The 15,878-nt window shown below is 39.5% G+C and overlaps 1 protein-coding gene across 5 annotated transcripts in view; it reads right to left on the minus strand.

The window, feature by feature from the left end:
* Positions 1-15,878, minus strand: part of LOC149076555 (trithorax group protein osa-like) — a 121,880-nt gene that overhangs the window by 23,268 nt on the left and 82,734 nt on the right. For all 5 annotated transcript variants that reach the window (XM_089244137.1, XM_089244134.1, XM_089244135.1 and 2 more), the window contains one exon: positions 8,627-8,873. In XM_089244137.1, the coding sequence (XP_089100263.1) occupies positions 8,627-8,873 (247 nt within the window). The remainder of the gene's footprint in view (positions 1-8,626; positions 8,874-15,878) is intronic.

A 15,878-nucleotide genomic window follows, 5' to 3' on the forward strand; every position in this document is an offset into this window, starting at 1 on the left:
TGTTGAAAAATCGTGGGAAGATATAAAAACAGCTGTAACAATGGCGACAACAGAGATGCTAGGATGCCCTAAGAGAGACACACACAAACCATGGATCACAGAAGAAATACTAAACTGAATGGATGAAAAGACGATATACAAAAATGATAAAATGGAGGGGCGCGGTAGCCCAGGTCGATAAGATACTCACCTAAAGTACCAAAGGATGTTTAGAGGTTTGCGAGTTCGATACCCGGTTCATCCTTGTCAGAAAACTTTCCTGACACAGGGGTACAACAGAAACAGCGACATGACCGCAGAAAAAGTTCCTACCACTGGGAGTCTCCCATCAAGAGGTTAGCGCACCAACCCCTCGACGAGTATAAAAAAAACAAGCCTGCTGTTCGGAATCGGTAATAAATTGTAGGTCCCGGTCTCATTAGCCCTCGTGTGCATGAAATGACAATAAAAATGATCAACGATCGATAAAGCGAATGGAGGCCAAGAAAAATATAGGAAACTTCGCAACAAAATTCAAAGGGAATGCAAAAAAGTGTGCAAGTAGTAGTGGCAGAGGACGTGTAAAGAAATAGAGACTCTTGATCGCCGCGGCCGCAGTGACCTACCGTATAAAAAGATCAAGACAACCACCCATAGATGCAAAGGATATAATCCTAGAACGATGGTTGACGAGAATGGAATAAAAATAACTGAAGCTTCAGCTAAGTACAAAAGGTACCAAAACTTGATACCGTTATGTGTAACAGCTTTATAGTGACCCGTATGCCCAACTGATAAATGTTGAGGTTCTCCGCCCAGAGGAAGATGAGAACCAACTGATCTTACAAAGTGAGTTCAAAGAAGCAATAACAGCACTACCAACTGGGAAAGCGGCAGGATTGGATGGCATTCCCGCGGAACTATTAAGAGAAAGTGGAAACACCATCAGAAATCTGCTCTTTGATCTTGTTAACAATATCTATAAGATGGGCAAATGGCCTGAAGAACATTGCACGATAGTTATCATACCAATACCAAAGAAACCTCAGCTTAGAGATGCAGTGAACACAGAACAATTGGCCTTATCAATCATGTGTCGAAAGTACTACTTCATATAATATGGAAAAGTATGGAAAACTGTATTGTAAAATACCTACATAATTTGCAATTCGGCTTTAGGGAGAAATTTGCAACAAGAGATGCATTGGCAGATTTAAGAATGATAGCAGAATGCCTGAACATGATGGGAAGAAGGTTATACATCTGTTTCATTGATTATGAGAAGGCGTTTGATCGGGTGAACTGGGGCAAATTATTCCCACTATTACAAAGAATTGGATGTCCAGAAAAATTATTAAACCTAATTCATGACCTATATACAAGACAAAAGGCAAGTATGGGATTAGAAGAAGGCCACACCAAACACCAGCGAAACCACTGCATCTGTCGTGGCATCCGACAAGGATGCCTACTATTACCAGTGTGTTACGATTGCATCTTACACACACTCTCTCACCCTCTCGTCTTCTCATAGAGAAACCACAAACCACACATCATACATACATACATGGGATGCAACACGTGTGCTCTCCTTTCCCTCACCAGGTATTTCTAAGACGCACTTGAGCACCGAATAAGTACGTATTACATAACATCATCACAACTCTGCAGACAGACATTGTGCCTCTGGGCCAATGAAACCCCTCACAGAAATCAGGCGATTGCCTTTGACCAATAGCAGTGGTCTTCACCAACTTGGTTTGGGAACACACGAGGCTTTAGCCAGAGAGAGAGAGGTATTGCTGAAGGTTGGACGTCCAACATGTCGCGCTTGAAGAGTCCTGAATTTATCCTAACCCCGGGTCGAGATCCCTCAATGTAGGGGACGCAGGAAAACCTTGCCCGAGATGACGGTGAGTGATTCAAATTATATAAATAATTATTGTGTGTTTAATTTGGTGGAGTGAGAGTGTCCATGTTGAATATAAATTGTATCGAGTTTAGTGTAATTCACAGTGTCGAAGTAATTTCAATGAATGAATAAAGTTAAATTGTAATTCGCTAATTGAAAAGGTTATTATTATTATTTTCGCAATGTCCTGTTCATAATGCCTAGTAATATATAATATGTCGTGCTACGAAACTAGTTCGTTTACATCTCCGGCCGCGTCCGGCGTACCTCTTCAACATAGAGTGGTACCGGCGAACCAACCTCCCCAACAAGTGCTATTCAATGGCTTTTCAGAAGTAATTTTAAATAAGGCTTTTGGTGAATACAATGTTGGTATCTGACTGGGGGGGGGGGGGGCGCAGATAGCGAAAACGAAAGCAGACTACTCAAGAACTACCTTGACTACCTACTCAAGACTACCACAAGGTCCACAAGTACGGGATGAAAATAAATATAAGCAAAACGAAAACAATGTCAATGGGCTAATGGGCAAGAAATCTCATTGCTTCACAACAAAAATTAAAGGGTCAATAACTACAAAAAGTAACATCGTGTAAGTACTTGGGGGGGGGGGGAAACTTGATCACGGAAGATGGCTACTGCAGCAACGACATAAGATCTAGAATCGCCCTTGCTATACAAGAATTCCGTGCTAAACGAGGATCGTTAACTAACAAAAACTTACCGATTAAATTATGAAAGCACCTGATTAATATATAAATGGGGTCTATCATACTATACGGATCAGAGTCCTGGACCATAAGGAAGAGAGCCTTGAAATTATTAGAAGCACTGGAGATGGAGCGCATAAGCTGGGCATTGAAAAGGTCAAATTCAGAAGTACTAACACAGGTTGGAGAGAGCCACCAAATCCTGAAAAGGATTAAATAGATGCCTACACTGGATGGGACATGTTCTCCATCATGGTGGATCGCTGGGAGATGTGATTTAGGGCAGGATTGAAGGGGGGGAAAGGCTCAGGATCACCTGGATCTCAAAGCTAATAAATGATGCAGAATGTACCAGCTATAACCAATTAAAAAACAAAGCCCAAGACAGAGAAGAGTGGCGGCTGCTAAACATAGGGACAAACCGGTCTTAGGACTGACGTACCATTGATGATGAACCGAAGTTTCATATTTTTGAACTCTTTACTTGTTTAACCAACTATTGCCGATTTATTTTTTATGTACCCTTTAAATCATCCATTATATATCCCCTGGGGTTATACGTTACTACCCACAAGTTCAGGGCCACTGTTATAATACATTTGATCGAATTTAAATTGGTTATACAGTAACCTAATTGAGAGTTCAACTGCATAACCTCAGAATTTTTGGTAACTCAGAATCAATGACCAACCAGCATTCAATATTAAGATATGCAGAACTTGGAATGAATAAAAATCAGATTTATAAGAGATAAATGGTAGAGTTCATGGCCATCAAATAAAAATAATAATCTGTGGAAAATAAAAAGTCAAAAAATATGTTCAAAAAATGTTATAAATGGCTAAAAGTATATATCTTAAAAATGTATACGTATGAGTTTAATTTAAAATTGCATCCACTGGGGAAAAACATGTGAATAAGTATTTATATCCATGTATAAAAGAAAAATATAGTCAGACCTCCGCATAACATCGCCCCTAGAGAACAGATAAAAATGACTAAAAATTAAATGGAACGATTTAATAACAAGTAAAACCAATATCTATTTACACTGGCAGGACCTTTTTTAAAACTGACATTATAAGCATTAATAAGCAAAGCCACATTAAAACTGGCTGACGTTATATCAATGTTTTATTGCTCATATTTTCCAACAATAACTTTTGGAAATGAGGTCCTATTCACCCAAACATTTCACCATGCCCATGACCAGAAGAAGCATTCTGGTGTGTATAATCTGAACAGAGAAACTATAATGCTTACATTTAGCTCTCCCAAAATGTGTGTGGATTATTTTTGCATAAAATGGTTTAAATACCCCCCACAAAAAAGTTATCCAGACTTAAGATTTGTTGATCATGATGGCCACTGTCTGTCATCCAAAAATTCTTTTCGCTCTGTTGCAGCAGAACTGTGTTATGACAGGTTACACTGCTTTGTTGTATCCAGCCAGCATTCATGTTTATCCACTTCGAAAAAGGCAAACAATATCTTGACAGGCCTCTCTGAATCTTATGTCAGAAAATGGGTGACTGATATATTAATCTTTTCTTTCTGATATTATTTCTACTCATGCAATCATTCTTGTATGATGCAAAATTTAAACAATACTATAAAATATTCTTCCACTTTGAAACAGTCAGTTTTTAAAAAATTTGTTTCATTTTAATAACATTTATATTTTCTTTAGTTTTTAGGTCATTTTATACAGTCATTTTGCAGGATTTTTTAAGTCAACAATATTCGGGCCTTGGTTATAATTTTCATGGTCAATTTCTTGTTGGTTGTGTTTTTGAAGCAAAAGCTAATACAGGCACAGTATCATTTAAGATCATGCTTTTAAAAACAATAAGCAGCAGCAGGATAAGCTAAGAAATACTGTAATAACGACTACTGATATTTAACCATACATGCATCTCATAAACAATCCTTGAAAAATTTCAAATGATTCTGTGCATGTCAGAATATGTTGTAGTATGACAGAATTTCGCCTTACAGGCCCATTTAGAGATAAAACTGTACTTAAACTGTGAAAAACACATTATTTGATATGAATATGCCCTGACTATATGGTTTATCACTACAAAAAAGGGGGAGGTAAAGGGATTGGTCAATGTGCAGAAAATGTGATAGGATTTCACAGAGGGGTGGGTTTAGACCTATGGGTGCGCCACTTGGTCTTTATATAGGAGATTGATTTCTGAATTAATTGTGAGGGGTGCTACAAAATACCATTTCTTCTGTATAATTCGCGGATTATCTGTTAAAAAAAGTAGTTAAACATTAAAAAATGTGCAGAAAATAATGTTATCAGCTTGATGAGTCTGAGTTTCGAAGTTTTTGATTGAACTGTAAATTATGTTTTGTGCATAAATAATGCTATTTTTTGTAAATAAATGTCATTAATTAGCGTATCAATGTATTGATTATTGAAACACGATGTTTTTCTTCTTTTTAAATCCTGCGGATAATACGCCGTGGTGGATTATACTCGTGGTTTTTTTTCTTTCTTTAAATTTCGCATGCGAATTATGCACCACCGAGGATTATAAGCAGGAAAATACAGTAATACGAATGCCTGAGCACGCACCCTTCCCTCTCCGACACCGTTGCCATTCCAAATTGAACACACTGTATAATTCCATGTTAACTGATATTCAGCAACCTATTCAAAATATTTAGAAGACCCACATGAACGTCTGAAACGACATCCATTCTCACCCTGCGAAAGACTTCCTTACTCTCTATCCTGCCTTTCTGGTTTACAATCCAAAATTAGATCACTTCCCTACAAACTGCACTCACTGTTGAATAACCACCACTCACTCTCACTGATTTTCAAGGTCATTGCCATCGATAGGTGAGTCATCTCTCTCTCTCTCCCACCCAGATAAAACCAGGTCAAATCCATAAACACATCACAGCGCGCGTGCATGCATGCATTCATTCATTCATTCATCCTCATACAATGCATACTGCTGCTAGCGAAAACGGAAGGAAGAGGGAAGATTTGGAAGGAAGAGTGGCGAATTCTCCTTGTCCTCCTCCTTTTAATGAGATATTCAGCAGGACCGCCAGCGAGCCTATAGATGTCGGCGGGATGAGGGACGGACGTACAGGTGAATAGCCCCGAGGATATAGATTCCATCTTCACTCCCTCCGCCGCGCTAAAAATAAAACATGAAGATTGCCAGCGAAAACTAACCGAAACTCCTGCAAATGACACAGGTGTCAGAGTTCGAGTGAGAGTAATAAACTAAAAATGCAAAAAAAAAAAAAAAAATCATCCAGCCCACCCCCATCAACATCAGAGAGGAATCTATTGACATTGCTGCTGCACTTTTGACAGTTCCGTCGGTACCTTCGCATTCTCCCTCTTTCCCTAAAGTAAATCACCAGCTGCGACCAATAACGAGAGGCAATCGATAAGACCACGCCCACTTAGATGCAAATGATAAAGAGGCTGTGAGGAAATAATTATTTTGCAAAGTCGGGGCGAGTAACAAAGTTTCTAAGGAGCTGGATTGGGGGGGGGGGGAGCACCTACGCTTTGCACATGTGAATATAGATTTCTTTCTCAATTTTTTTCCTTCCTCACAATGCATTGTTTTTCCTCATTATTTGCGGATGGTTCATTTGCAATGACAGAAATACGTTCGAGAAAAAGATGCACAGCTAAAGAACACTCCATATTACGATCCTGATTGCCTCACACACACAAAATAACAAGAGCTCTCCAGAGAAGCAATTCGAGAACACAAGAAAAATTAGAGTACAGTTGAATTGGGAATTATTTCTTTATACGATATCGGATTTCTCTTGAAAACCTAGTCGAATTCACCCGAGATTTCTCTGGACCAATAGCTATCCATTTCAATAAAGAAATGAAGGCTTTCACGGCTGGTATCATCGGTAGAAGCTTATCATTCCCCCAGTGGACCTTAACCTGGAGCCATATGGCCACCTTGTGCTCCTAAACAGGCCACGGATGAAAATCAGGTGAAAAAGAAAGCCACATGTGGAGAAATAAAACTTTCAAGTAAACTTATGTGGTAAAAAAATTCAGCAGAGCTGTCCGTAGAAACGGCCATCTTAACCCATGGGCTCATTTGGGCATGACCTGGCGCCTTATATGGGGTTTGGCTATACGATGAGATCTGGTGCTACGCTTTTCTGTGTAAATATGTAAGCTGTTACTTTCAGCTGAGTATACTCCCCCCCCCCCCCCCCAACCCCAGAAAACCACTTTGCCCGAGGACCCACGACATTGAGACGGCCATGCGTAAAACCCTTTCAAGAAGGAAAATCACTGAACTTCAGCCCAGGATTGGTGCGAACGATGTGTTGGGAGTTTCGATTTATTGCATAGGTTAGTTGAATCACCCGTATTTTACGAAGACCTATTTTTCTTATATAATTCGGCTCTTGGGAAGGATAATCAAGCACATTCTGGACCCGATCCATGGCCTGCCCAGGATACCAAAGAAATCGATCTTTTTATAAAACCTTTCTTCATAATATAGTTTTGATTAAATTCAATTCGATAAGTGTAAATGAGCCACGAGAAGAAAATATCGTATAAAGGGGGATCATGGACTTGAAAAAGTTTGAGAAACACTGGTCTAAATTAGTGGTGGGCAAATTACTGACCGCCAAGAGATTCGATCCGGTCTGCCACAAATTTCAAAATAATAGTAAGAAACTTTCAACAATTTGTGTTTAAAAAAAATTTAAGGGGTTGTTCCTTTTTTTGCACACGGCATAATACAGAAGATTGACTAACCATATCAATTAGAACAGCATTTACCTTATGAAAAACGATGCCTTCAGCTGAGAAGTACCCGAAATCGAGACGCGTTTCGCCAATGACTTGAAATAAGTTCATAATCACGGGGGAAATAGCTCTAAGGCCGGGTTTTAGTCTATAAAAGTTTCATAAAAGTTAATTTATACAACTTGTAAAATGCAGCCAATAAGGTAATCAGTTAAATTTGAGCGAATGTATCCAATATTATTGGTTATTTTTTCAAGTTCTGTAAAAGATCTTTTATCAAACTTTTATATTGTAATCACGGCCTCGTACATATATATATTTAACATAATATTTTTCCCCCACATCGGCAAAATACACGTTACAACGACTTTGAATTCAGAAAATGACTCCGATCATCTAGAAACGTTATCATAGTGGAAAATTATTCGTAATCATGAACAGTTGAAATTTTACACAGAATTAACCGTCCAACGCCAGAAAGAAACACAATGAAATTTTAAAAAAAGTTAACTCACACACACCCTTTTCCTCTCCTCAATTAATCGAATAAACAACTTTTATAACACTTTGATTTTCTTGACATAATACGTATTGTAGTTGATAATATATATACATCAAAGAATATTTTTATTTTGAGAAAAAATGTAAGAAACTGATTTATAATCAAAATCAAGGGGGTATGGAATGAGAGAGCGGCACGTTGACGAAAATAATTACAAGCCGGTCTTGAATAAAATATATATATATATAAACTTGGTAGAATCAATTAATTATAAGATTTTGGTCTCAAATTTTCTTTCCGCCTCCGAAACAGTAGTCGAAGCGATAATTAGTCACGTCAGAGGTCGGTAAGACGATGGAAATATGAGCGGGTGGAGTTGGTGGTATATATACACGCTGGCGCGAGAAAAATCAAGGCCGCCAAATATTCTGAGAAGAATGAGAATTTTTCCGAGAAGGAAATTGGATTTCCCCCCTTTCCCCCCCCCCTTTTTTTATTACGGAAAATACTATTCGGCAGATCATTAATACGGTAATAAAAATGAGATTTCAAAATTGATTTGGAAGATGGAAGACTTGGGATAGATTCAAAGTTGCTACCACGTTCAATCAGCTCATATGCGTGTAGAATACTCCTATTAACAATGGGGGGGGGGGAGAGTTTTATTTTTTTTACTCTGCCGGCTATAAGGTTCTAAATGAAATTGCGAAAATAAAAAGAGTTGAAATATACCGGAAAGTATAATTTACCTAAAGACGATGACATAGAAGGAGATCCAACGGTAGGAGGCCCCGAAGGAGATGGCACGGGTCTATGCGGTGATACAACGGGGTGCGGAGGCGTCGTAGGCGTTCTGAGACCTGGCGTCGTCGAACCGCTGCCACTACCAGTTGGAGAAGGATCTCCGGCAGTAGGTCCGTCATCCCCGGGGGTTCCACCAGGCGGTCCACCAGCACTGGTGTTGTTGCAGCCACTGCTTCCATTACTGCTCACGTCCTGCGGAGAGACATCACATTATCACATATCGCACATTCATCCCATTATTTATAATTAAAAACTGAAACACAGAAATGCATATCAATTATTATGTCTGGAAAACAGTGTCGTCTTAACGCATGGGCACACCCGGGCGCCTCACAAAAATGAAAACAGGTTGAAATTTTCGAGAATTTGCCAGGTAGGGCCTCAGAAAAAGTACTTGGCCCCCGTCCCCATGATGCTCTTAAGAAGTCCCCGCTGACAAATGCATATTATACAGGGTGCACAGGGAAGTGCACAGGTCTCTTTACCCTGGAATAACTCGTGAACCGTTAGTCATAGAAGCATACTTCCCATTGGTAGAAATTATCCAAATAATGGTGAGACCTGAGATACGTCTTTCATATTGCATGAAGTTGTATAACAGACAAGCTTATTCTACGCTTTATACGCTGTTCTTTCCCGCATTTTCAGCGATTTTCGAATTGAACTATCTCAGCAAACATTGCACTTGAAATCATTGAATTTTTTTTTGTTGGGTTCAGGAAAGACCGGACAAACTTTGGTCTTTTTAGGACAGGGCGTCAAAATAAAACCAGAATTAATTATTTTTATTTTAGTAACTATACAACTCCTTGCAATATGAATGACGTATCTGATGTCTACACGCCGTTATTTGGGTACTTTTTCCAATTGGAAGAATGCTTCTGGGATCAACGGTTCGTGAATCAAAGGGACTTTCCTATGCACCCTGTATACAAACTGGATCAATCAGCAAATGAGTTTAAACATTTGATCTTTCAATCTCTCCCTCACACACGTAACTCTTTATCATCCAAATACTGGATTAAAAACATAACAACATCGTGGCCATAACAGATTAAATAAGAAAAGCGAAGTATCTCACAACGCCAAGGGAAATTGATCCGTATGCGTGTATTCCAAACGGGTTTCGGTTGTTGGGAGGGGGGGGGGGGACAATCATTATTTCATCCTAACTAGGTCCGCTAGTAAGTTCATCCAACACGGACCGTGGACATCCCACAGCGTGCTACTCCAACGGATTAATATTTAATTAATGAGTCTTTGATATAAAAAAATGAAACACGACAGAACAAAACAGACATCTTTTGAGAGAGAAACCCGAAACGCACGTTCAGGGGGTTCTCAAAAGAGGGGATTTATAAATTCATGCGTATTTTTTAATGACGGTACCTATTAGTGGCCACAGAGGGACAGACACAAGGCAACGGAAATATCGAACATTCTCTGGCGCAGGTGTTTGATCTCGCCATCAGCAATAACAATCATCATCATCAGTTGCCTCCACTAAAAAAAAAAGGTTTTGGGTTTAGTATGGCAGCAATGGACCGTTGCCAACAGTTTTTTTTCTTTCTTGTGTTACTTTTTTCTGGCATGGAGGCAGAAAAGCTCCGCGCACGGCAACCTCTACAACAGCAACAGGGAGGAAAGCAAAGGGAAGTTTAAAAAAAAAAACATTCGACATCGTTGGCAACTGCCCGGGGGTCGGGATTATACCTGAGTATTAAGAGAAAAAGAGGAAAGCAAGAACGGATAATAATCCACGGCAAACAATGGCCGTCAGTGTGGACGGCAAATCTGATGACGCAACAGAGGAAAACCACGAAAGAGATAATGAAGAAATGAAGGGATAGCCTCAACATTACGCGCAGGGTTGCCATTCGCCACTGAAGGAAAAACAAAGAATGGGGGGGGGGGGATGTACGGGCGCCTAGAGAGTGAGGTCATGTGAAGAAGGCCAAAACAATAAAAACCATTTTCTCACGGGCATTTGCTTCTACAACGACAGAGAATGGGGCTCTGGACGAACCTAAATAGGAGCGATTCACTTAGGCCTGAAATAACTTTCGACTCGGGTTAGAAACGACTGGAACTGCAGGTTTGTTTGGGCCCAGATTAGATTGGCGACACTTAAAATACGCTATTTTTTCAGCTCTTTCTCACTCGAACGCAGACAAAGCTGGAGGCACAATCATTTTCACTCATCGGGTGACAAGATACTGGAAATCTGAACTAATTCGAGACGTGGGGAGGGGGGGGGGGCAAATTGCGTTGTTTGTCAAAGTTCTGAATTGGAAGTAATAAATTTGAAGAAAAAAAAATAATAATGAATACCAGATAAAATTCGAAATCTTGGGTTGCATTTGCATGATGGGAATCTTAGAGGAATAAACAAATTGATTTCATGAATGATGTAGATGACCGTGGGAGAGAGAAAGAATAAAAAAAAGGGCAGACACACGCACGAGAATCGTCAGAGAATTTGCTTCCTTCGCCGTAAATTCCATCTCGCGACGAAAGAATTTGTCACGTGAATAAACAATAACACACCTGAAGATTAGAATCGGGTGGGTGAAGGAGCGGAAAGAGAAATAAAAACAGTTATCGTCATCATCATCACCACCACCAGTGTCTAGGTCGATGGACTCTCGAGGACAACGAAAAACCATTACGCAGAGCTCAATGTTAAAAATAAATAAATAAATAAATAAAGGGAAGAAGAAAGAACGCGGATGACGTAAACGGCATCATTATTATCGTCAAATGCAAGAGACTCGTAAAAAAAATTTATGCATCGAGCGATTCTTGAAATTTCGGAATCTCTGGGATATTTTTTTGGTTTGAAATATTTTCACAAATTACGAAAATACAAAACTTATTTTTTTTCGAAATCCACGGGCGATTTAACCGAAGAACAAAATTAGAAGGGAATGCGGAGGAAATTCTATGAAGTATATTTCTTTGTAATACGAGACATGAGAAACGAATTCATTTGACGAAATTTTCTGGCTGAAAAATCAAAATGATTATAAATTGAAGATTCAGCCATAGTTATAACCTCTCTGAAGAACCACCACCTACACATCGAATTCAATTTTTCAATGGTCCAGGCTTTTCCAATGCATTCTACATCAACACACCACCTCTTTTAGGGCCAGTTTTTTTCGGGAGATTCCCCCCCCCCTCCGCCAAAATCAAAGGGTGGCCATCTTGGATGTTTTGCTGCATATGAAAACCACTCGTTGGAGATAAAAGACATCACCAGGCGCAGATCCAGAGGATGGCAATCAATCCTTCCATGCGCCAAAAAATTAGTTTGTCAAGTAAAATTCGGGACGATCCAATTTTAACCTACACAATAAATTACCCCTCAGGACACAATACTTTGGATTCGCGCTCGGACATCACTCAACGCAAAACGGCTTCGTGTATTTATAAACTCACTTTTGAGCGCGTTATACAGCATAATATCGATCATATTTTACTGATAATAGCCAAATTCTTTCCCCCGGGGATATCTGCATATAAGTTAAGAGCAAGTGTCTTCAGCCTTTTTTTCAGCGAGCACACCAATTAATTACATCCAACATCAGAACACTCAATTACTAACTCTGATATAAGCTCACACACACAGACCAGTATAATGTGAATCATTTCTTGAAACTTCAACGTCGTAATTTAATTGAGATATTTATCAACGAGGACGGAAATTGAAAAAAAAACACTGCACTATTTAATGCTTCCAGCAAACTCAACGATGTTCACGAGCAACAGGTGTAGAAAATGCACACCAATTACAATAAAAATACTGATAAGAAGATTTCTAAGGCATTTCCAATTGCAAGAATTTTTTTTAAGCCTACATGTCCCACATTTCTTCGAGAAACCTAACGAACATTGAAAAACCGTCGCTACATCAGCAGTGAAGGCTTCAAAGTTAATAATTGTTTTCTTTTGGATTATACCTAAATTAACCTAAGTCTACTTTTCGAACACAAAAAGCACTAACCTTCTTGGCATTTTTCTTTTCATTCAAAAGCAAAAAAAAACTTCAGGTGGAATAAGAACAACAGACTCCTTATGGCTGATCTGTTATCAAACAAAATCGTACTACTAGGTTGATGGGCAAAGTACGAAAAAAAAAATGTGGTTCAGGGTGGAGGAAGTTAGAGTGGATGGGAAATCCTAGACAAAGGACGTGTGAGCCCCAGACAGCTTGTCTGCCGCAACCAAATGATCTTTCGAAAGGAGAAAAAAAGTATGATCATGGAGTTTGTAATCGACACAAAACTCTCCAACCACTGTCTTTTCCCTCCGCGAAAGCTTTTCTCTCTGTCGAAAAGCTACTAAACCTGGCAACTCCCCAATCACATAATATCTTACGAGACACGAAACCTCGCGGTTACTGTTCATAATTGATTACTCAATTTTGAACCAATGGCGGGATTTCGGAACAAATGAACAAAATTCTATTTTCAGCGGCATCATTCATTGATAATGATAATTGCAAGCATCTCATTCAGTCATAATTTGAGATCTTTACGATAAATCAAACCACAACATTATGTGAATGGAAATACGATCCCTTCGAGAGTAATCCAGCGATGCGTTAAAATAAAATAAGTTTTCCCAGAAAAATCTGCTCGCTCATTAAAAACCCAGACCAAAGCTCAAAAATTTCCCTGATAGAAACTGCCGAAGAAAGAAATGCAATTAAAAATTTTAACTTTCCAAAAATATTTCCCGAGTTTGTTTCCTTCACAAAATGCCTCCCTGACTTTTACCAAATGTTTTACATTTTCCCTGACATTCCATATAACTGGGAACCCTGAGGGTACAGAGAGTAATTTGGAAAAATTCAACCACCCCCCCCCTTCTTCCTAGTTATTTCTCTACCCTTTCTCTCACCTGAAAATAAATTCATTTGATAGCACGTTAAGCCACACACACACACTATATATAAAATAAGAGAATTTGAAGAAATATCCCCCCTTAATGTTTTCAGCCCTTCCGAATTAATGTGGACGGGTTGAAGTTACAGTGGAGTAAGTTACACTTTCAACAATTCTGACCAAGGCTAGAAATGAAATCTGAACTGTTGGAAACAAAAGAAAAAAAAAGGAACCAAGTCACAGATTCAATATTTCACCACTAGATTATGAAATCACAAAATTTTTAAAATGGGACTATTAAAGTTCTAGTAACACGCCCCCCCCCCCCCCCACCAAATGATTAGTGACTATCATCACTGTAACTTTAACCCGTCCATTTGTAAATGTAATCAACAGAATTTAAACCGCACGCTATCCTGGGTGCAGTGTTTATTACTTTCAATAAAAATCGGGGTGTGCAGCTTTAAGGATGCGCGTTTTACTGAGAACTCAAGCAGAAGACGTCGATGCGAAGGAGGATTAATAATCAACAATAATCTAAAACAGAGCTAAAAAGTTAAGCTGTTTTAACGAAGCCTTCAACTCGTATAACTTTACACACGATGACTACAAATGTTTCATGATCTAGAACGCAACATATTTATAATTAACGCAAAAATGAATACGTGAATAAGCGAAATGTGTTCAAGAACTTCGAAGAGAGAGAGAGAGAGAGAGAGAGAGAGAGAGAGAGAGAGAGAGAAAGAAATACCTCAAAACGAAACACGTAACAAATTAAATCCTTAATGGAGAATTTTCTCTTTTAATGACTTGTGCGCGAGGAGGTCGTCTCACCATCTCTTCCTCCTCCCCTTCACCTAACTAAAACTCTCGCCGTCGAATCTCCTTTCTCCTAATCGCTGCAACCGTTAAACGTACTACTACAGAAAAGAGTAGGAAAAGCGCGGGAAAACGTTACAAAAGCAAACTCCCCTGACTCCTACCGACCCTTTCGAGCTTTTCCACACGCGCTAGCGCTTTTCCATCTTGATTTTGGCTGCAAATGTGTTTCTGAAGAGAGCGAGGAGATCCGTTTCCTCCTCCTCCTTCATCAGCAGACTCATCACATTTCGCGCCTCATTAAGCTCCTTTAGACACTAGTACTATGAGGAGTGAAAAAAAAAATCTCACCTACACGGATTCGAACACGAAACATTTTCGCAAGGTGGTTGGGGATTTGAAAAGACCCGTTCGGTGGCAAACAGATACAACGGCACACAATCCCCCAGTGGCGAGTCGTTAATGAAAATTAGATAATAATTGTTCGCGAATAACGCTCGCTGGAAACATTACACTCACACACGATACTTAATTTATGAATAATGAAGACTCGTTGCTGTTATGCTAAATATTTTTTCTTTGCCGGGTCTTCGTCGAATGTCATCGAACATGGTTCGGGCCATGCGAATAGCAATCGACAAGGTATGGCAGCAAAATGCGCTCGGATACAGTGACGTACTTTTTGTGAAATGGGAGTAGTCGTTTACTTCCATGTGCATTACGTTTGTGTCGGTTTCGCCGTTGAAACAAAATATCCACAACATATCGGTCGGCAAACAAGGCTTATTTAATCGGTTGGGGGTGGGGAAAGTTAAAGATTTATGAACCTCCAACAATTTCCTTGCGGGGGGGAAAAATAGCCCGCGGTCCTTTACAAAGCAACCCAACAGATGGCGCTAAGTGTCAGGAATGGTTAACATCCCTTACGTTATCGGAGCGGCTGCCTCCTCCGTGAAGAAGCAGAAATTGCGCCTGCGCTATGGCTCGTCCACCAGCAAGCAAGCTGCTCGTTCTGAGCAAACATGGCGGAAAACCAAATACAGACATCACGGAAAATCAACACTGTTTTCGCCTTATCCCAGCATTGAGACTCGCGAATTTCGAGAATTCATACCCGTGTACGCTCTCTGGAATAACCCTTTCCTCAAGACGTTTAGAATTCGAATGAAATGAGAAATATCAAATTTCACCGTGAACGTGAAAAATACTAAATGAAGGAAAACGTGTATTGCCGTTTCACTGTGAAATGAAAATTTATTTTTTTCGACGAATCATTCAACATGCGTTGCCAGAATAAATCTTTCTTGTTCATCAGCACATGATAGTGTCAAGTGAAGCGCGGAAGATTGTTCATGCGTACTTTTAGCTAAAGTTGGGGGGGGGGGGTCCTCAAAATGCCTAAAAATTTTAGTCCCTTAATTAAAATCCGTTCAATCAGCTCCACAAGATTTCCTTTTCCTTCTTAAATGGTCTTTGACCTCGATGTCAA

Source organism: Pholcus phalangioides, unplaced genomic scaffold (genome assembly GCF_987345545.1).
Source record: "Pholcus phalangioides strain wild (caught in Gottingen) unplaced genomic scaffold, Ppha-v1.0 ptg000015l_1, whole genome shotgun sequence".
In the NCBI taxonomy this organism is placed as follows: domain Eukaryota; kingdom Metazoa; phylum Arthropoda; class Arachnida; order Araneae; family Pholcidae; genus Pholcus; species Pholcus phalangioides.